At 38.7% G+C, this 22,283-nt stretch overlaps 1 protein-coding gene across 2 annotated transcripts in view; it reads right to left on the bottom strand.

Annotated features, from left to right (window-relative positions):
- The window catches only part of LYST (lysosomal trafficking regulator), a 224,204-nt gene that overhangs the window by 148,101 nt on the left and 53,820 nt on the right, over positions 1 to 22,283 (bottom strand). For both annotated transcript variants that reach the window (XM_071207370.1, XM_058309504.2), the window contains exons 4-10: positions 17,343 to 17,433; positions 13,585 to 15,646; positions 10,840 to 11,869; positions 8,935 to 9,096; positions 7,250 to 7,403; positions 4,905 to 5,131; positions 4,381 to 4,447 (exon numbers count right to left, since the gene is read on the bottom strand). In XM_071207370.1, the coding sequence (XP_071063471.1) occupies positions 4,381 to 4,447; positions 4,905 to 5,131; positions 7,250 to 7,403; positions 8,935 to 9,096; positions 10,840 to 11,869; positions 13,585 to 15,646; positions 17,343 to 17,433 (3,793 nt within the window). The remainder of the gene's footprint in view (positions 1 to 4,380; positions 4,448 to 4,904; positions 5,132 to 7,249; positions 7,404 to 8,934; positions 9,097 to 10,839; positions 11,870 to 13,584; positions 15,647 to 17,342; positions 17,434 to 22,283) is intronic.

The following is a 22,283-nucleotide window of genomic DNA, read 5'->3' as shown; positions in this document are numbered from 1 at the left end:
TGATATGAAATAAACAAGCTGCCCTAGATAGCAAGAGACTGAACGATAGGCTTACAGGAAATCGGAGGGTGGAGGAAGGATATGAGCCGATGTCTGCAGGGGTGGAATTTAAGACGAGATGGTGGTAAGTATGAACACAAAGAAGAGATAAAAGGGGGGCAAGGGGTTGCCTTTGGTTGGGGCTTTGTGGGTTTGAGGGTGGCTGGGGAGGGACGGATGGGTAACATTGCCCAAAAGTGGGGGGAGGGAGGGGTAGCATACGAACACAGGAGAGGGTCAGGTGTTGGTGGAGAGTAAAATGCCGAGAAAATCATATCAAAATATAATAAAGAGGGTTACCTGTTTAGAATACTCGGAGGGGAGGGTCTGATGCAGGACGGGCTCCTGGGGAATGTCTAAATGCTCATTCTGCCAGAGTGGGTGACACCATGGGGTAGAAACCCAAGTAGTGAGAGTGGGGGTGGACCCACATCCTGGGGAGGACTAATGCCATCAAATAGAGGGAACTGTATCCCTCGAGAGAAAGGGTGGCTCCCAGGGCATTGGGGCAGTTGAGTAAGTTAGGCCCTGAACACTATTCCATCTATATCTGGAAGTGGCTCCTCAGGAAACGGAGGTTGGCTGTCACTGTGGGCACCAAGGTGGAAGGGAAAATGGACGTTAAATGTGTGGAACCAAGGTAAATGGGGGGTAAGAGAGGAGTTTCGTGAGAGTACACGAGGATGGATATAAAACATGTAATATTACACCATAACATATAGGAGATGACAGACTGATAATGTAAACCATAATGTAAAACATAGGATAACTAAGAATGTAAAGAACTGTGTATCCTAAAGTATGCACCATAATGTAAGCACAGATGTCACCTTGTTAGAAAGCTAATGTCTCAGACTCTGTACATCACGTTAAGTAAATATGATGTGAATAGGGTGTAAGAGTATCGCTGTGGAAGGAAAAAGGTTTTGTGGTGGATGTATGGGAGTGCTGTATATTATATATATGCATTGCTGTGGTCTAGGACTCCTGTGAAGAGAAGCTGAATAATTAGGGGGGAAAAAAAAAAGAAAAAGATAGGATGTAGAATTTTTTCAAGTCAACATTCTTTATCTAAGTTCTTTATCTAACTTTATCCAAGTTCTTTATCTAACCTTTAAACCCATCGCTATATGCCATTCCCTAGTAAGGGACCATGACATTATATTGGGCTTCAAATTTCAGGGAGTTCTGGATCACAGAGTGTTTCAACAATGGCAATGGAGGGATACTGGTATGGGATACCAATGACAGGTGATATATGGCTGACAGGGAGCTGTACAGAACATATGTCCAGGGTGCATGGTAATGTTTGGATATACTCATAGTGGCAACAATTAAAAACCACAGCAGGGGGGGTACTGGGTTCCTGGCCAGTGGTGCTCTGTCGTGGTCCCTAGGGGAGCAGCGACAGTCTCCCAGGTACAGCGGCAGGGACCGGGAGGGAGTGAGGGTTCAACAGTGAGCCCCTGATGCTAATGACTATGCTTGTGAGCTGATAAGCCTAAAATAAGAACAAGGCCTAGAGCAACATTGTGCCTGGGAATTTCCTCCTGTCAGCCTTCATGTTACTCAAATGTGGCCAGTCTCGAAGCCAAACTCAGCATGTAAATGCAATGCCTTCCCCCCAGCGTGGGACATGACACCCGGGGATGAGCCTCCCTGGCACCGAGGGACCACTATCAACTACCAACTGATGATGCAACTGGAAAATGACCTTAAACGGAAGGTTCAATGTGGATCAGCAGAATATCCCTGTCTACATAAAATAACATGACTTTAAAATGCTGTTTGACCTAAAGTAAGGGGGAAATGGAAAGGAGAAATGAGTTTATATGGCTACGAGTTTCTAAAAAAGAGTCTGGAGGCTGGCAGAAGGATTGCCCTCATGCACAACTGAGCAGAGTCAGAGAGACAGATAAAGCAGATGCAACCCCCAGATATTGGTTCCTTTGAGGGCTAAAGAGACCCATGGGAGTTATGGTCATGGCCGATGGGGTTAACTACCAGGTCAGATGGCCCCTCTTTGGAAATGGTGTTTATGTGTGATGGATCTGGACTCAGATGGGATCTTCCTTCATAAGACTTTCATGCGAATGTGCTGGAGGTGCAGTTAATGTTGAGGTTTAAGATATATTTAGGGGATTTGAATCTCTGGACTGACAATGTGATAGCCAGGTCCTGAGCCTCAACAGACTCCAGCACCTACAATCTGATTTATTGGACTTACCACACTCAGCTAAGATGGAGTTGAAGAAGGACAACCACCACACCATGGAGCCTAGAGTGATTACAACTGAAAGTGGGAGGATTGCATCCAGCATCCATGTGGAATCTGAGCCTCCTCTTGACATAGAGGTGCAATGGACACAACCAATCCAATGTCCACATAGAAGAGCTGGCATTGGATTGGGAAAAGTGGACATGGTGGCTGATGGGTATGGGGAAAGGCAGGAAGAGATGAGAGGTGGAGGCGTCTTTGGGACATGGAGCTGCCCTGGATGGTGCTTCAGAGGCAATCACCGGACATTGTAAATTCTCACAGGGCCCACTGGATGTAATGGAGGAGAGTATGGGCCATGATGTGGACCATTGACTATGAGGTGCAGAGGTGCCCAAAGATGTACTTACCAAATGCAATGGATGTGTCATGATGATGGGAATGAGTGTTGCTGGGGGGGTGGGGTTGAATGGGACCTCACATATATATTTTTAATGTAATATTATTACAAAGTCAATAAAAAAAAAAAAAGACTGAAAATGGTAGTCTAGTTATGTAAATGCCAACTGACGGAATGCTAGAGAATAATCTAGGAACTAGATAGCACAGTAAACCAAGAGATGGATGAGAATTAAGGTTAATGGTACAGATGCAAGAGTGTCCTTTGTTAGTTAGAGCAAATATATGCCACTACTGCAGCATGTTGGGAATGTGGAGAAGCATGGGGAAAACACAGCTGGAGTGACCTATGGACTGTGGTTAGTAGTAATAATATAATATTCTTGCATCTATGCAAAAGATGTACTGTGTTGATACTGAGGCTGTATGGAAAATGTGAGCCAAATGCACACTATGGACATGGTAGCAATCAGATGATATTATTTTATCTGTAGCAAATGACACACCACATTGTAGTGTGCTGATGGAGGGGTGTTGTCTGGGAATTCTGCACATGGGCATGATTGTTTTATAAGTTTACAACTTCTGTCACAAAAAATATATTTAAAAAATAATAATAGGGTGGGTTGGGGAAAAACACATCAAATGTAAGGACTATGATTAGTAGTAAGATTTTGACAATATTCTTTCATAATTTGTAACAAATGTCTCAATGACAATGCAAGGTGTTGGTGGAGGGTTATTGTATGGGACCCCTGTAAGATGTTATGCATGTTTGCTTTGTAAGTTCACAACTTTTACTATACACTTAATTGTTTATGTATGTTCATATATAACTGATATAAAAATAATAATAGGGTTGGTTGGGGGAAAAATACTTTGTTCAGTAGTAATATTTTGACAATGCTCTTTAATCATTAGTTAAAAAGGTGAACAACAGTGCAAGTTAATAGTGGTAGGGTAAGTTATGAGAGTCCTGTATGATGTTATATATATTTGTTTTGTAAGTTCACAACTATTATTATACACTTTTTCTTTACGTATGTTTATGTATGTGTGATATACTTAATTTTTTTTAAAAAGGATATTTACATAGCCTAGAGGTATCTCCCTACAAGATGCTTATTAATTATAAAGGGAAAAATGGTGATTTTATAATAGAGTGACTGGCAGACACCTCCTTAACCAAGTGATTGAAGTTAACATCACCACACAAAACATACTGACATGACAGGCTTCCTGATAGGATGCCCCGAGAAGGTCCAACATCACATAACATGAACTTAATCATATGGAGACATCAGACAAATCCAATTTAATATTTCATGCATGTCAGCCATAATTCTCAAACTAAAATTTAGGTTTCTTGCTGTTAGAAATCAGATTACCTATTCATTATGCATCTCTTGAACACCTGAGAAAGTACTAGGTAAAGGGTAGGCACCCCATCACTATCAGTCTGTGCAATGTCATTTCCATGTACATGTGATCCTGAACCATTTACTCAATCCCTTGGAATCTAGCTTTTCCTCTACAAAATAGTTTTATTTATACTATGTCTGCTTTACTGGGTAGTTCTGAGGAACAAATGAAATAACGTGTATAAAGATGCTTTTTTAAACTATAGAGCAATATGCTAATGGCAGCCATTATTATCAACTCTGCATTTCATATAATGACAAAATAATGTCAAAGATATTGTTTAAAATGAAGTTTTGGCTCACCTTGGAAATCAGAATCTGCCTGTGTTAAAATATTTAAGAACCCTCCTAAAAGATTCTTCACAGTTCCCTGAAGATTAAAAACAAGACAGAAATTAAATTTCTTATCTTACAAAAGCAGGAAGCAACAGTAAATGTTTTAGTAAATTATCTGATAGGGATCTATTTATATACATATATAAAGACTGGAAAATAACAGGAAAACATGCTATGTATAGGATTACACTTAACTTTCATTTTCTTTTTCATACTGTTTTTGTATCTTTTGATTTTTCAAAACAATGGGAATTTATTAAAATTAAATGCAATTTTTAAAACGTTGCCCCTTCTCAGAAATACTAGGATTCATCACTTTAGAGAACTAGGAATTAAAAGATTTTGGAATGCCACTTATAGATAAAACCACACATAAGGCATTATAAAAGACAAGTCATCATCTCAAATAATTTTCAGACAAATTGGGGTATAAACATGGAGATGGGAGAATCTAATAAATAAAATCACATTGAACTAAATGCATCTCTTACCTGTTGCAGGAGCAGAGAAACATTACTTTCTTTCTGTCTGATGATTTTCAAAAAACTCTCGAAGACATGGGCAAGCACATCAAGTTTGGCTTTACTAGCAGAAAGTAAATTTAATTCCAGCATACAAATCTCTGGATATATTATTTCCCCTTGAGTGAGGTTTTCAAGTAAATAATTTGGACAACTTGGTGTACTGGAACCTTCTGCTTCAGGCTTTAAGTCAACCCCTGAAAAGGAAAAAAGGAAAGATTATTTTTATTCCCTACACATGGGATAAATATTTCAAAACTTATGATCATTTAGAAGATCTAGTGGCAAAGGTGCTATTCATGAGAAGATGCTCATAAAACCTTTTCCTAGAACAAGACTTTCAATTATGATATATATATATTCTGAACAGTACAATATTATGGGTATTTTGAAGATTAATGAGAAGCTTTAAAAAAATTTTGATCTTCAATAAAATTAAAAATACCATCAAAAGTAATTTTTATAGACATGTGATAGAGACTTACATTCCTCTGACACAACTTGAAAAAATACTATACTAAACTTTCTGATCCCCAAATACCTAAAACAGGGTTGTTCAATTGGTTTGCCCACATTTTTGTGAAAATAGTAAATTAGGATATCGGTTGGATGGGGTCTATATATATTTTGTCTTCTTCATAAATGAGAAACAGATACTGCCTCACTGAATATTACATTCTGGAAAAATTGAATGCTCTTAAGAGACTGCTATGTTCTTTAAAAAATGTTCATTTTGTTAAAAAAAAGTTATAAATTTCTATCTATGACAGAATTCTTTAAATTGAGATCTAGTTATCAAACTTACAAAAAGGAGAAAATTCACCATTATAAAATCGTATCTATTCTATGATAAAAACCAACTTATCATTAGACCAATATTTTTTCCAAAAGCATCTGTTGTGGGACCATAAGGCCCTTTAAGTGAGACATCAATGATTATTCCCATTCACTCAGAAGGGAAAGCAAAAATGGAGTTTGGGGAAGATAAACTACTGTGAAATAGAGTGAAGACTAACAGTACTGGGCCATTCATAAAGTCAGCAGAAAAATATGGAGCCTTCCCAGAAATCTCTGGGCTCTTATTCAGGGATCTTTTCCCATTCTACCCAAGTTTCAAATACTTAGGCAAAGGAGCCTATGCAATGCTAATGATCATCCTAAAGCCACGCTAGGCTGTGGTACACAAAGAACTCTCTGGAGCAGCCTCCGTGGTTACTGCAGAATGAGTCTGCCTTCATTCTCCCAGTCAGTCTTCCTAACTAACTGGTGGAAATGCTCTCCCTGCCAATGTCTGGCTTGTCTTGAGAGAGGCCTTCCCTGACTACCAATCCCTATCACATCACCTGGCTTTATTTTATTCATCCTGTTTATTTCTGGTATTTATTGTCTTTCCCGCTAGAAAATACATAAAAAGAGGACTTTTGTCTTTCATCCCTGAATTCTTAGGTACTGAGCCTGTGAAACTGGAATGGTAAATGATTTTACTAACCATCTTGATTTTACTTCAGCTTCCATTTTATCCAGGGAATTACAGAGAAGAAACAGAGGTTAACTGACATACTGACAATCGTTGACAGTGATGATAAAACTCCCTGCCTCAGCCTGCGAGAAACAAAGGGCCCCAGCTAACACCAACAAAGCCTGCTGCTGACATTCATCAGATGGCTATGATCCTACCTCCCCATCCTTCCTGCTAAGTAAAGAACTGAGCCTCAAGATTCCCTGCCCACCTCAAAGACTCCCTACCCAACCAACCCAGTAACCCACGCAGCTCACAGAATCCACATACTAACCAGAAATCATGCCCCCTTATCTCTTCCCATCCCCCTGAAACCTCTCCTTTGTCTCAAGCAGCCATATAAGCTGCTCCCCCAGTTCATGCCTTTGAGCAGAAATCTCTTTTTGGTTTTGCTCCTGCATTAATGCAACTTTAGCTCAGTAAACTTCTTCTGTGCTCCCCTTAAAGTCTGTTGGTTTTATTTTAGCGTTAACTGCCAATGTTCCTAATAAGAAAGTACATCTCACTGGGTGTTTTTGTTTGGGTTTTTTTACAAGGTACTGGGGATTGAACCCAGGACCCTGTACACGCAAAGCAGGCACTCAGCCAATGAGCTATACCCACTCCCTAAGATCACTGTTTTAAATTGACAAATTCGTAAGTTTGTTATGAAGATCAAATAAGACGATAATACAAATGTAATTTTTAAATTGTAAAGCAGTATAGCATTCTAAGGTGGCCTTACTGGGGACCGTTTTGCTAGTCATATAACAATCTGACTGCAAATCCAACCACGAGCACTTCAGGGGGAGTTTACCATCAGCTCTGGGTTCATTATCCTCAGGATCGCTTTCACTGTCTGCCTCATAACCTTCTTCAACCAGGAGTTTAAAACTACAACACTGAGGGTCCTCAGCTTCTTCAGAAAAATCACCAGGCTGGGATGGCAAGCCTTCCTCACACTGATGACTCTAAAAGAGCAATGTAATTCAAAGGAACAAGTTGTAATATTTGCTTATTTTTAAATAAAATATGTATTACTCAAAGGCCATTTAAAAAATATCATAAATATTTTCTTTAGGAAAAAATCTTAGTAATACTTTACATTATTAATTATGAAATTCACTCTAAAATTGTTCTAGAACCACTTAGGCAACACCTCAAAAAAGGGGGTTTCTAAAGATTAAGCTAGAGGTCATTAAACAAAATAAACCTATTTAGGAAATTGCATTCTAGGAATGACTAAAAACCACAGTGAAGTGGAATTATATTTCACGTGATTGAATTTTAATAAGTACTTTTACACATTTGTTCATGGAAAAAGATTTTTTCATAAGGGTTTTTTTTAGGATGCACCAGAGATTGAACCCCAGGGCCTGGTACATGGAAAGCAGGTGCTCAATCATTGAGCTACATCCTCTCCCCATAAGGATTTACATAAACAAAATGTTTTCTAAATTATATAATTAGAGTAAGTATGAAAATTTTTCAGAGGGTCATTTAAGATTTCAGAATGCAATTATCTATATGCAAGCATCTCGGAAATCCAGAGTTCCAGTATTCACTTTCTGTGTAATAACACATTGTGGCAGGAAACTTTCCTTTTCTTATAAAAATATTACTAACCCCGTCACTTTAGAAGACATTTTTATTTAAAGGAGCTTAGAGTACTCTATTGCTGCAACATCAATAAAAGACAGAATAAAGTCAGTATCTTTAAAATTTCACACTTAACCAATGGATTCAGTAATATTATGATGGTATTAACACCTATTTCAGTAAGTTTTTATGTTACAACAGAGTAATATAAAATATTACAGCAAATGAATATAAAACATCACATATATATGGCTAAATCATGGCATTAAAAGAGAAGCTATATAAAGATAAAGGACAGTTGACAAAGGTAAAAGAAACTTGAAAGGAGGGAGAAATGAACTAAATAGGCATCACAAGGCTTCAGGAAAAAAATGAAATAATTCTTTTAGGAAAAAAGTTAATACAAAAAACAAGAAAACCATGATGGCTATTTTCTATAAGACTATTCTTTTATTCAAGGAGTTTAAAATTCAAGAGAGTGAAGAGTTCTGGGAATATCAGCTGCACAATATAGGACCAGATAAGATTGTTTTGTCATCATTTTCCCTCAATTATCATTTGATAGACTGTCAGTTATGTGTATGACTTATCAATCAAAGAATACATTCTTGTCTTACTGGGAGTAATTCTTTAGTCAATTTCCAGATTAGATGAAGACAAGCATGTCATATTGCTCTCTTACTGAATTAAAAAAAAAAAAAAAGATAGGATACTGGCTAAGTACCATCCATGCCAGATGATAGAGATATGACCCATCGAACTTACCTGATCAAATCCTGGTCCATGTGTTCCAGTCATATTCATCTGTACCCTATCCCACCCAACCACATCTGCCTCTGCTTGTCTTGCCCAAATAACATAACTGAGGTCTGCTTGCTCCCATTCCCTGTAAGTTACTCATACCTTCTCAGTCACAGCATCGTTACGTTCAAAATCTGGTGAATGATTCCCCAAGGCAACGCGAAGCAAGGCATCAAATAAAGGCTTTGCTAATTCTGTTTCGATCACCTTCGACTGGGAAAGATGGTCCCTCATTTCAAACAGTATATTTTCCACAGACAAATTCTAAAGTAAAATAAGAGACTAAGGATATTAATAACAAGCTTTAAAAAAATAGTGACAAAATAAATTATGTTAATATTTAGTCAACTAGAAAACTAGTACATTTATTTGTAGTTATGAAAGTAAAAGGACTATAAATAATTCTTATACACACAAACATCCTGTTAAAATTAATATTGTTTTTTAGTTATAAAATACTCATTTCATTTGGTTTTGAATTTCAATGTATCATACACAGATAAATAAAACTGTTGCAAAAAATTGCTCCTTGAAACTTCAGAGACTTTTAATTAACCATCTCTAGGTTTTACAAATTCCTTATTCTTAAAAATTCGTTCAGACTCCAAGGATCACTTCTATTCTAGTCCTTTTATATCCTTCCCTTCTTTATTCTTCCCTTCCAATCCTTGAAGAGAGCTCTTGCTGCCTGTCTTAATCCCTATGCCAGATGATGAGACATTAAAGATGGAGAAGAAACTGACTTCTCCCTTAAAGAGTTCTCCATCCAAGGTGAGAAACACATATATAGACAAGGGATGACATCTCTAAGACTAGAGCTGAAAACAAAGTGGTCTGAGAACAGACAAGGAAGAAGGTACTGGAGAGAGCTGCCCAAAGTGTTGCAGAGGAGGGACTGTATGAGATGGACAGGGAAGAACAAGCAGAGACAGTAGGCATAAAAACAAAGACAACACGCTAGGAAGAGGAACATGTACAGAAGTATGGAAGTGATGACAAAGAATGGTGCCCTGGAAATCTGTCAGCTCGGAATGGCTTACCACAGCAGAGAGAGGGCCAGCAGGAAAGTAGGCTACACAAGGAAGTGGTGGCAAGACTGAGAAGGCTTTTATATGTCACATGAAGGAGTATGGATTCTAACTGTGGGCAATGTGGAGGCATCAAGATTCTCTACACAGGAGGCTGGAACTAGAGTAGGGAGAACCTGCTGGCTCATGAAAAAGTTAGGGGTGAGTTAGTAAGGATAGAAGGGGTCTGCCATATTCAAAGATTCCTGAAAAGCAGGACCAGAGACTGGGGAATCCTGTGCAAGTGCTTTACTATTGAGAAGTGTTCTTGGGAAAAACCTGTAAGGGTATGAGGGAAGCAGAATAGGTCAGAGGAAGAAGCTAAGCAAAGCTGTGGTTTAACAGAAGTCCAGCCCCAGCTTGACCCCATGGGAAAGCGCTGGAGCCTGAACAGCCCCACAGAGATGGCCCCCTAGCTGCATCCCACCTCCCCACTAGAGCCACATCCACAGTCCTTGGCTGTGGGCACCCTTCCCAGGCATCGCTGGGTGAGGTGTCTGTCATCAACCAAGCGAAATCCTCTAGAGATAGGTAGAGAGGTGAGCCCTCAGCAGCCAACATCGTGGCAGGTGGCAGCCGGGGGCAGCAGCTTGGTAAAGGGGATCTGGGCTGGGTACCCAGTAACATCTCACCAAGGTGTTAACCGCTGAACTCTGAAAGGCAATATTTATGTTTACTCATCTGATACTTACGCATTATCTAATGCTCTTTAGGGTTGGTAACTTTCTCACGTGGGGGTTTGCATTCTAAACTAAACAGTAAGCTTTTGGGGGCAAGAATTGGGTCATGTACCCCTGTGTCCTCCACGGTGCTGGGTACCATGGTAAACACACAGGAGCATCTCAAAACTTAAAATCTTTGGAAAAACAGAACAATATTATTAAGTTAGAACTTAAAAAATACACATTACACAATAGTGGGATGAGAGGTAAGTTATTACCTGACTAGGTAATTCCAGTTCCACCTTTTGTTGACTGGTTCTGGCACTATGAAGACAAATGGCCAAAAGGGCTTCCAACAGTCGTATGCTCTCAAGTGAGGTCTCACTTTCTTGACTCATATACACCTTTGCTTCCTCAGGAGCAGCTTTAGTAGCCGAAATTTGTTCCACATTTGCAGAAGAAAGGCGCTCTGACTCTAAATTAACTAAACTATCAGCCCTCTTTTTTAGGCTAGCCAGTTCTGATGGAGTAGGGTCACTTTTTACAGTCAGGGATAATAAATCTTCCTTCATAGATATTTCACATTGTGAAGTTCTGCTTAAATCTTGGTTTTCATTTATATTTATATCCCTCTCCTTTTTTTCTTGCTCTTCTTCGTGATTTCTGAATAGTTTCTCCATTATCATAAATATTAATTTATGGCACACCCGGAAACCCCCAAGCCTATAAAACTGTTTTTGGGCGACCGAGCTCAACATGTAGATCCAACGACACATTGACCAGATGTCTGCAGCTTGGTGCATATGTTTGGGGGAAGGCAAAGCGAGGCTCTCAAGAGATAAACATGGCAGCATATGACTCCAAGGTTCACTTGTGGTACTGTCATAGCCAGAAGTATCTTCTGAGTCATTGGCAGAATCCCTATCAGATTCTGCTTCTTTACTTACACATAAAAACGCCACACAGAGGAATAGGTTTATTGTGTTGATGTGAACATCCTGGCTCACAGTCTTCCGTTTCTTTGGGTAAGCTTCTTTGAGGCTGGCACAAAATTTGCTAAGACTCTGGGGAGAATCTGAATAAACTTGCTGGTTATGAAAAGATGTACCTACATTTAAAGATGACGACTCTTTCTGTTCAATGTCTAGTCCATCAATACCTGGAATTGTAGCATCTTTCTGTTGTTCCCCTAGACTGATTATCAGAGTTTCAAATGCCTTTAGGGAATAACGTCGAATACCATCTAAGTAATTTAATTCAATTATTTGACTGACTCCATTACAACTTAAAAACAAATCTCTTATTACCCTGTGAGAGAAAAAAATATGAAAGATTTTAGATATAGAAACAAGTTTTATACACAGGCATGTATACTATTTAAATACATCATTACTGCATATGGTATAGACTAAATACCACCTAACCTGATTCATCAGTGATCTGGTTAAAGTTCTTACTTGGATTATGACCAGAACTTCAACTTACTTTCTAATTACTCTCACATCCTTCTTCAAACACTGCACATACAGTTACTACAGCATTTAAAGAGAAAGGATTGCATGTGTTCCAAATTAAACAAAGCAATTCAAGAATGACTATTTTTCTCCAAATTCTGTATAAATTCTAAGTGTCTTAACTACCTCCACACTAGAGGCAGACACCCTGAGCGCAGGCAGCACGTTTCATTTGTTGTCTGCTTAATGGTTCATTCAAAATATTTTGGTGGTTTGAAAGCCACAATTAACAATACAGGGAAAGAACCAAATTACAGAGCTGAAGATTTTGAGCTCTGACTCTGGATGAATTTCAGGTTGAGACTCATGGGTCTAGATCATTGGAATCCTGGCAATAACTTCCATGTAAATCAGCTCAGTGATTCTCAGCTCTTATTTTGCAAAGATCCAGATTCTCTACAAATATGCCAAGGCATTATAAAACTGTCAAATCAAATTCAGTTCCATTTAAACAAATGATTCCAGAATTAAAAAAAAAAAATTGATTGTAAGGCAATGATTTAACACAATATTACTTTTAAAGTAGTTGTATTAAGATAGACAATGTCACACATGAAATGATGAGACATGTTATTTTAATATATACGCTTTTCAAATGCCATTTGCATTATTTGGCAAGGCCAGACTACGTACTGGAAGAAATTTTATGTATAAAATTATATTTTAAATGTACCAGATTTGACAATCACAAAATTTGGAAAACTCATAAACAGAATTACAGGTAGTATTAATTTTCTTTTTTGTGCTTATCTGTTTTATTTTTTCCCTAAGTTTTCTACAGGTACTGCTTATAATATGATATATAATAAATAATAACCCCCTTAATTCCATTGCTTCAATAATTATCATTTTATGGATGTGCATATTTTATATAGTGGTAAATAAGTGTACCACATTTTTAATTTTCCATTTTGTATCCACTAAACATTATAAACATTTTCTGATGTCCCAATATAACCTTCGTAACCATTATTTTTAATGGTTAATGATAGTCCATGAAATAAATATAAAATAATTTACTTCACCATGCCCCTGCTGTTGGGTATCTGTATTGCTTCCATTTTTTTTTCACGGAAGTATATTTAAAACAGTTTCTTTCACTAAGAAATTAAAATCATGAGAGCAGATGTAAATCTGTGGTTGAGCACTTGCCTCCCATGTACGCAGTCCTAGGTTCAATCCCTGCTACCTCCAAAAATTTTTTTAAAGTAAAAAAATAAAATAAATAAAATAAAATAAACAAAATCAATGATGCTACCCTTCTCTTTATAAACACTCCAGTAAAAATAAATGGATAAATAGTTAGAAAAATAAAACATAGGCGGGGAACTTTTTTTGTTAAACTAAAATCAGATCCTAGGAAAGAATAAAGAATAAGATACAGTCACACTAACAATGAGGTCCTGGAGTTATCAGTGTTAGAAGGTCTAATACATATACTTTATCACACATCCAAAAACATCAAATAGGAAAACACACACACACACGCACACATACACACATACAAACCTGGATTTAAGCAGGGTAGGCAGTGTTTTTAAATAAACCTGGAGCACTTCTTGGGGCAAACACTGGCTACACATATGAGTTGGAGCAGAAGTCATGCTTAGGCGCTGACAATGATGTGCTAATTCAACTCCTCTCTGGAGCACAGGATTAAATATGTAATTATACAATTTCCACTGAACAATTACATTGCCTTTCTGGATTAAATTGCAAATGTGATTTGCGATTTGTATACTCTGTAATCTGTCTTCCTCAAAAGCAAAGTTCTGGTAAGCTTCTAAAGCATCCCATTTCCACAGCATGTCCTCAGATCCACTGCTGGGCAGGATGCCTTGAAACCTGTAAGAAGGACTGGGTACACCTGATGAAGGTTCAGCAGCACATGCGTTTCCCTGCAGTGTCTCTTCTAACTTGGCTAGCAGATCTGAGTCGACGGTACAAATATTGCAGGTTGCTTTTTTAATTTTTTGCGGTACCTCTGCTCCTCCCAACTGGTCCAAAATCAGTTTGTTAAGGATATTCAATATATGCTGCTGAAAATTTTTCAGGGCGGGCAACTTAAAAGCATAGAGCAAAGGAATGACGACAGATTTGGGGTCCATACAGCAGCATATTCCCACGTTGTGAACACCGGATAGAATCTGCATACAAGTGCTGCCCAAGGAAGCCTGCTGCAGCAGACGGAAACACTGATGCGCGCACACCGCGATACAACAGCACCTGTCAGGATAATGAACGTCTCCATCTGCAGTCTCTTCAAATGGGTTTCTGGAGACTTGGTTTTTGAAAGCTGAAACCAGAAGACCCGAGAGATCTCTGTGGTGTTGCATAAAGTGAGAGTATTCGCACCGTCTGTGCCTCTTCCTCGTGCACATTGAGTGGTGCAGCTGCTCTGACTTGACTTTCTTGACGGTGCTGATGATCTTCATGACACTGTTGACGAGGGCTTTCAAATGCCCGGAGGCCTCAGCAGGGGCTCCGTCTCTCAGGACCAGCCACTCCATCTGCAGAACTGCAGTTTCAAATAAGTTAAACCCATGATGCTGAATGAATTCTTGGACCAAATCCATGGCTTGACTGAAGTAGAAGGGATTTGAAGCTGCACTTTGAAGACAACAGATCAGAATCTGTAGCACTCCTTCCAGAAGCTCGGGCAGAAGGAGGGCTCGGTGACGATACTTTGAGAACACAAAATCATCCTGAACCTCCTGTAGTGTTTTCTTTTGCCTTGGTGCAAAAGGATCAGGCTGCTTCTCTAGGCAAATTCTAATTTTTAAAGCTGCCCTAAGCAATTCAGTTAAATTTTTTCTAAGACTCTCCGGCATCATCTCTGCCACACTAACATCCACTGACATCAGATGCAGCACTGTTCGAAACAGCATCCGCTGAATCAAAGCCATGGGTTCTTCAGTCCAACCTGCAGAAACCATTTGGCTCTCCAGATTGTCACTTAGGTTACAACAGTCCCCAAAGCCTGCTAGGAATTCAGTCAGTGTGGGCACTACACTGGCTGCTAGAGCAGAGTTATGATTCAAGGTAAGGTCAAACTTAGAAACTTTTTCTAACAAAGATAATAAAACATGACATAAATCAAATGGGGAATTGTTCATGTTACTGATAACAGACAAGGCCGCTGGCTCACTTAAAATGTCAGTGTTTGATTCGTGTCTTGGAATAATCTCTCTGGAATTTTCTAAAGCCATGCTGTCAAGAGGAGTCTCTTTGGCTAAGTGGTCAACGTGAGCGGTAAGGTGGTCTTCTTTAGGAGACGGTGCTACTAAACGCTGCAGCAGATGGGGCCTTCTGTGCTTATTCATTGCTATACTTTTCTCATCTGAGTTGGCCTCTGAATCTGAACTGGAGAGCGGCGTCTTTCTTGCATCTCTTATTGAATAGCGATGGGTAATTTTACGCTGCAGCCTGCTTTTTCGAAAAATATTTACTTTTGCGGAAACCTGACCAGATTGGGTACTTCCTTCTAAATGTAATTTTTCCTGAGATCTTTGTGAATTTGAGTTCTTTTCTTTGGTCACGATTATATCAGCTGAGAATGGCAAGCTAAAATCTAATGAAATAAAGAGAGAAAGCTTAGGATACCTCGATACGTTTTAAAACAATTTGTATAGGTCATTACCCTCTTCTGTATCACTCACTTGAGGAGTTAAACCTCAGTATATTTTTACTTCAAGGCCGACTTCCTTTAGCTCTTTTTTATGTCCCTGGGTCAACTTTCTCCCACACTACCTTTCTCTCTGTAAACACAAGGGGGCATTAAATGAAAAAATACAAATTGATTTTGAGAAGAACTAAGGAAAACAGAATCAGGAAAGTAAACCTGATTTAAAATCATATATTGCATTCTAACTGTGAGATAAGAGAGCCTTTAAAATATCTGGTATTTAGAACTACTCTTCATACCATTTCATAAATTCTCTTTTAACAGTGCAGCACAAGTATTAGTTTATAGGACTGATGTATAGCTGAGAACTTCGTTTTTGAAATTATTTAAAAACCACACAATATATACCAACTGTTCTCTAGGACTAAGGTTAAGAGTTCTTTCAAAATACTTACTGAGGGTCATGCACTAAGCCAGGCACCACCCACAGGCACCAATGGTTCATCTCTAGAGCCCAGAACGGGGCCTGGCAGAGGGTCAGCACTGAGCAATGGTTTTTTAGGGGAAAGAATGAATCCTCCTAACTAACTAAAAAGATAATGAAATTTTTCTTTCCTTTTGCAATAATATGTGATGAGGTACAAAATACTGTGGCAATTTGGAATGAATGAATAGAAGTCTGGAAATAAAAGAAGTACTATAATTAAGAACAAAATCTATGCTTTAATGAAGGAGGGGATAAATGAAAAGGAGTCTGAGTCCCCTAAGTTAAAGATGCAGGCACTGAAGAAAACTTTCCCAAAGGAACATTAGGCAGGTCTCTTAAGTGATGAACAATGTGTGAATTCTTCACATTAGAAAAAAATAAAAGCAGAGAATTTATGAATCCAAAATGAAGCAGGAAAACGATATTATAAGAGCTTAGATAACTATATATGAAGAAAGCCTCACATCAGAAATTTATGAAAAGTGCATACATGGCATTAAAATACATTATAGAAACAGTTTTGGTATTTTTTTTTTTTTTTTTTACACCTGAGGTTTAATCCTCAAACAGCTCACAATTCACATATCCCAGAAATGGTCAAAGGGAGAAAAGTGTTAATCCCTACAATGAAACATTTAAATTAAGATTCATGTATCTATTATAATTATTATATGTATTCTAAATTTTTCAAGATCATAAATTAAAAATATGTATTGATCTTAAGATGTAAACAATTCTAACCATCCTTGAAACAAAATATTACTGCAAATTTAACCTTGAAAAGCAATATTAGAAAAATGGAAACAAATACTGCAAAACACATTTCTAGAATACTGGTAAATTAAAGCAATCTTTAAAGTAAGTAAAGGAACCTTAATTCCTTTTTTCAAAAATTTTCACTAACCATTTCTCTGATGTTCTATTGCATACCTGGATTTACTCTTTTGATAAATGTTCTGTGTTTTCTATATTTTCTAATTATCATTACATTTGTGTAATCCCTGGAGAAACACCACAATAAAAATGCATTTGTCTAAAGAATTGTTCATGTTACAAATATTATAAAAATCATACTCCCATATATGTTCTGAATGGAATTTTTTCCCCAATGGAAAATTGATAATGCAAGCAATATGATAAAAGAAAGAACCATACCTGCTGCCTTTTCTTCTTGAACAGGTATCTTCCAAACCAGCGGAAGGAGTGACAGAAGAAGAGTAAGAAGTTCTTCTCTACATGTCAATGCCTGTGTTACAAACAAGAGTCCTTTATGTTCTGAGGTTATGACACAAATTAATTCCTCATACGTTGTCTTGAATAAAACAAAAAAACTTTTTCTTGAAAGGCTCCATTTCAGAAGCTAAGACTCATATTAACCAGTCTTAAATCCAATTAAAGCTGTGAGACATTTCAATTTATAAATTTTTCCAATGACAGAAGAATTTAAGAGTATTTGACGGTATTTAGCACATTCTTGTTGATGTTTCCACAAATAGCTGTTATTACCACCATGCACACTGAAAGAATTCCTCACCTATGAAAGAACGAATTCACTAGGTGAAAATTAAAAGTTAAGCCCTATTAATTAGCAAGCTAAGAACATGACATAACAAGAAAATTGTAAAGTCTTCATGCAGTTAAGAGAAAAGCTCAGAGAACACAATTTTAAAAAGAGAAATTGACATTATTAATAAATCATATATGTAAAGTGAGAGAAAAAGACTTATTAGTAAAAGCAATCCAGTCCATGTCTACTGACTGCACACTATTATGCTGGACTTACTGTCTTACCCTTTACGAAGAATATGGTCCAAGCCCTGGAGAAGGTCCCCTCATTTGGTACATAAAATACATACACACAAACATTTAAAGAACAATAGAAGGCATGTGGTATAAGAACCCAGGTGTCACACAGGGTCACAAAAAAGAGCCATCATTAGCCGTTAGAAGTGTGGAAGTGGGACTCGAGTTCGGGCGCTCAGGTGGGCCGGGATTTAAGGACAAATCCGATCTAAATTCTCACACCAATCCGTGGGGAGGGGGTCCAGGTGACACAAGCAGACTTGCTTGGGAGAAGGGCCACTCTAGCCACTCTACAGAGGACACAACTGCGAAGGGAGGAGGGGAGCAGGCACGTTAGAGGGCGATTAGGGAGACTGCTGTCACTGCGGTGACCCCGGTGAGCAACGAGGATGGTCTGAGGTGCTGACAGGAGGAGACCGATTTGAAAAACTGCAGTAAAACTGAAATGACTTGCAGCTGACTATCCATGGGGTGTAAGGGAGGGGAAAAAGGGATCTAAAAGGTCTCAAGGATTCCTGGTTTAGGCGACAAGGTGAACTCTGGAGAACAACTTTTAAATAATTAAAGGATGTGCAGAGCTCCGGAGCAGCCTACAAAGCAGACTGAGAGGGAGTCCCCAGAAGAGAAGTGAAACCAGGAGCTCAGGGAAGAGGGCAGCTGAGGAACGGCAGAGTCGTCGACAGGGCCAAAGCTGTTCTTTAATTGTGTAAAATGACGGCTGAAAAGCAATGAGCAACTAGAGGACAGCTAGTGATCTTAATAGTGTGTGTGTGTGTGTGCGCGCACGTGTTTTAGAGAGGTTGTGGGTTTACAGAACAATCAGGCATAAAATGCAGGATTCCTCTACCCCACCCCACCACCGACTCCTTGCACTGGTGTGGAACGCGTTCCAATCGATGACAGCACCTTTCTATAATCGTACTAAAGTCCATGGTTTACCCTAGGGTTCCCTGTGTAGTGCAGTTCCATGGATTTTTAAAACATTTTAATTCTGTTACCATATATACAATCCAACATTTCCCTTTTGAATCATATTCAGATATATATTCAGTGCTATTAATTGTATTCACAATGTTGGGCTACCATTATCACCATCCATTTTAAATATTTCCATCATTCCAAAGAGAAACCTTGAATGGAGTGATTAGGGTGCAATTTCCTTCTCAAAGGGAACTGAGAAAGCAAAGACAAAGAATTCAGACTATTCTTTTTAGCAGCCTGGTTATGAAAAGGCTCAAAGATCTTCCAAATTAAAACCTAACCCCCTTTGCAGGCCTAGAGGACCCTTCGTGACATGATCCCTGTTGGTCTGCCCAGCCTCACCTCCCACCACACATGCCCAGCTAGTAAGGGTTTCTTGAACACCACAGGTCATTCTAGTTCCAAAATGTCTTCCTCACATACACTGCTCTGCAATTTTCTCATCGCCATCCTCCCATCTGCTAAACTCCACCTCATGCTTCAGGTCTTAGTTCTTCTGTGGGAAGACTTTTCTAATTCCCCCTAGGTGAACTTAGGCTTTCCGTCTCTGATTTTCTTCCATTACAGCAACTATCTTGTTGAGCATTTGCTAATGTCTGAATGTCCACCTTCTTCTTTCATTCATTCAACAAATATTTATTGAGCCCCTACTATGGACCAGGAACTGTGCTAGGTACTTTGGAAGCAGTAAGTGAAGAAGATAGACAATATCCATATACTGATGAAGGAGAAGCAGAAAAAAATGGGTACAAATGAGAATACTTCAGATAGAATGCTATGCTATGAAGAAAACTGAGCAGAGAAGGGATCACAGAGTAATAAAGAGGGGGAAGTTTTAGATAGGATATTCATAATGGGCCATTTGAGCAGACAATTGATGAGAACAAGGCATCCAGCAAAGACTTGAAAATCTAAAAAGGACTCTTACCTAGGAAATCTTGGGAATAGGTTTAGCTTTTTCATAGACTAGCAAGGTGGAGAGAGCTAGGAGATGAGGCTGGAGACATAGGTTGGAGAGGGAGGCAATGTCAGATTCCATGGGGCCTTGTGTGCTAAGGAAGGAGTGTGGATTTCTCTCTCAATATGATGGGAAACTTTCCCAAACATACTTCCCAGTCCTCTCTCAGAGCACGGACTTCAGGGCTCAAGCCCACCAGTTCTAAGTCATCACCCCCAGATTTTGTCATCCTTTGTTTAGCATATAGTTGGTGTTCAGTAAATTTTTACTGAATGAATGACTTTAAATTCTGGATGCAAAGTAAAAATTGTATTAAAGGGCCCCATTTCCACTTACTTTATGTCAAGATTAACAAGAGTAAAGGTATCTGGATAACATTTCCATGGATAGCTCATATTCAGTATGTACCTCAACATTTCAAGATGCCAGCAAAAATGAACAGTCTTATAAAAAATGTATACCAGTTTTTGACACATCATCCTAAAAGGTCCATAAGAAGATGGACTAATAAAAACATTTAATGGATCTTGCAGAAACCTCAAGGGTCTGCGAAGAAGTGCTACGGACATGCTGTCCTTAAAAGAGAATTTAGCCCTTGTGCAGTGACAGTACACTGGCAAATCATCACTGCTGTGTGAACAGGCGTGCCTGCCTCCTGGCCTCCACTTCCGCACGCCCATGGTCCTGAACATCCCTACAATGTCCCTCGGCTAAGGGCTCCCTGACCACCTTCAAGGTCCACCCCAGCAACACCTCCCATCCAACCCAAGATTCCTGTTCTTCACCTCTGAACTCTGTCCTGTCTCTGCTGCACGTCCACTGCCCTCATTTCACCAAGAAGATTAGGACTTGGAAACCATAGGCCTTTCAAATGAGCAAGTGTGTTTTTGCTTATGCCCTCCTCTGCTGCAACTGCGATCCTGAGCACACCCCTCACCTCTCCCCAGCCCAATACAACAGAGCAAGAGAAGAGTTCTTTGCTTCACACTCAATTACCATCATTTCTAAGACAATTCATTATCAGGGTAGCTACAGCTAACCCTCTGGGCCTATTACTTTTTTTAGGTTACCTTACATTCCCAGATCCATTTACTGCTCCTGGAGCCAAAGAATCCATCCACATGTGTAATTCTGTCCTTTGACACCACAAAATCTTTTCAGCATATTAGTGGACACCCAAGCAAACTAGAACTCGCAGGCCTCTGTTTCAGACCAAGATGGAGTTTTATACCCCAAGGTCCTAGTTTTTACAAAAGTCGTTATATCCAGGGAAATGGCGGTGCTCCCTAATGGCATCCAAGTGGAAAGTCCATTCCCATGGCTACTCCTAGATACAACTTCTCATGTAATACTTATATTTTTATGTCTCTCCTTCTGCAGGGAAAACGACTGTCATGTCGGTAAAATCACTCTCTTTTGGTGGTTAATTGTTCAATTCCGTTCAAGAAACATGTTTTAAGTAGGTAATAGGTGCCGGCACTATTCCTTCCTTAACTCTTGTTTAGACTGGATTTTACATTCATTGCACATATCTTGGCCATCCAAAAATAATGGTGGCAGGATGGGAAAGGGCGAGCAAGTCAAGGGAAGTGTTCAGATCCAAACCAGACCAATGTCTAGGAAGCTGCAAGGGCAGGTGGGCACTAAATCAGGTGGGGTTGAGGGAGCAGATGTAGCTCAAGTGGTTCCATGTATGAGGTCCTGGGTTCAGTCTCTGGTACCTCCTAAAAAATAAACCAGAAAACCAACTCTCATTCGGGAGCAGATGTAGCTCAGTGGTTGAGCACCTGCTTCCCATGTAGGAAATCCTGAGTTCAATGCCGGCACCTCCTTAAAAAAAAAAAAATCAGTGGGGTCGAAGGACTTTTGATGACATGCTAAAGAAGTCAGACCACAATCTTAATGTAACAGAAAGCTAGTAAAGTTATTTTCACTGGTACTTTTGGTATTATTTTAAACAACATCTCAATATGATAATTAAATTTAATCTTCTAGACATAAGCAGGAATATATGTGTATGTGCCCTTGAGGCTCTCTTTCTTACATTAGGATTTTATAATTAATTCCAATAATAATGTAAGTATCTATGTAAAATTTTCTTCATTAGTATTGTAAATATATGAATGTCCCCCTTTATTATAAAATAAAATATAAAATAAATTAAAATATAGCTGTATAACTATAGTTCAGGGAAACAATACAAGTTTGTCTTAAATTCTATAATTTTCCTGAACTCATTATCTCTATTAATTTTCTGGATGATTATTTGGATTTTTCTATACATATCACTTAAAAATAGTATTTTTTATTTCTCCATCTTTCCAACATTTAGTTATTACTTTCATATTCACTTT

Source organism: Dasypus novemcinctus, chromosome 13, assembly GCF_030445035.2.
Source record: "Dasypus novemcinctus isolate mDasNov1 chromosome 13, mDasNov1.1.hap2, whole genome shotgun sequence".
NCBI classification, from domain to species: Eukaryota; Metazoa; Chordata; class Mammalia; order Cingulata; family Dasypodidae; genus Dasypus; species Dasypus novemcinctus.
Note: the sequence above shows the minus strand (reverse complement) of the source record. Positions and strands in the feature narration are given on the sequence as shown.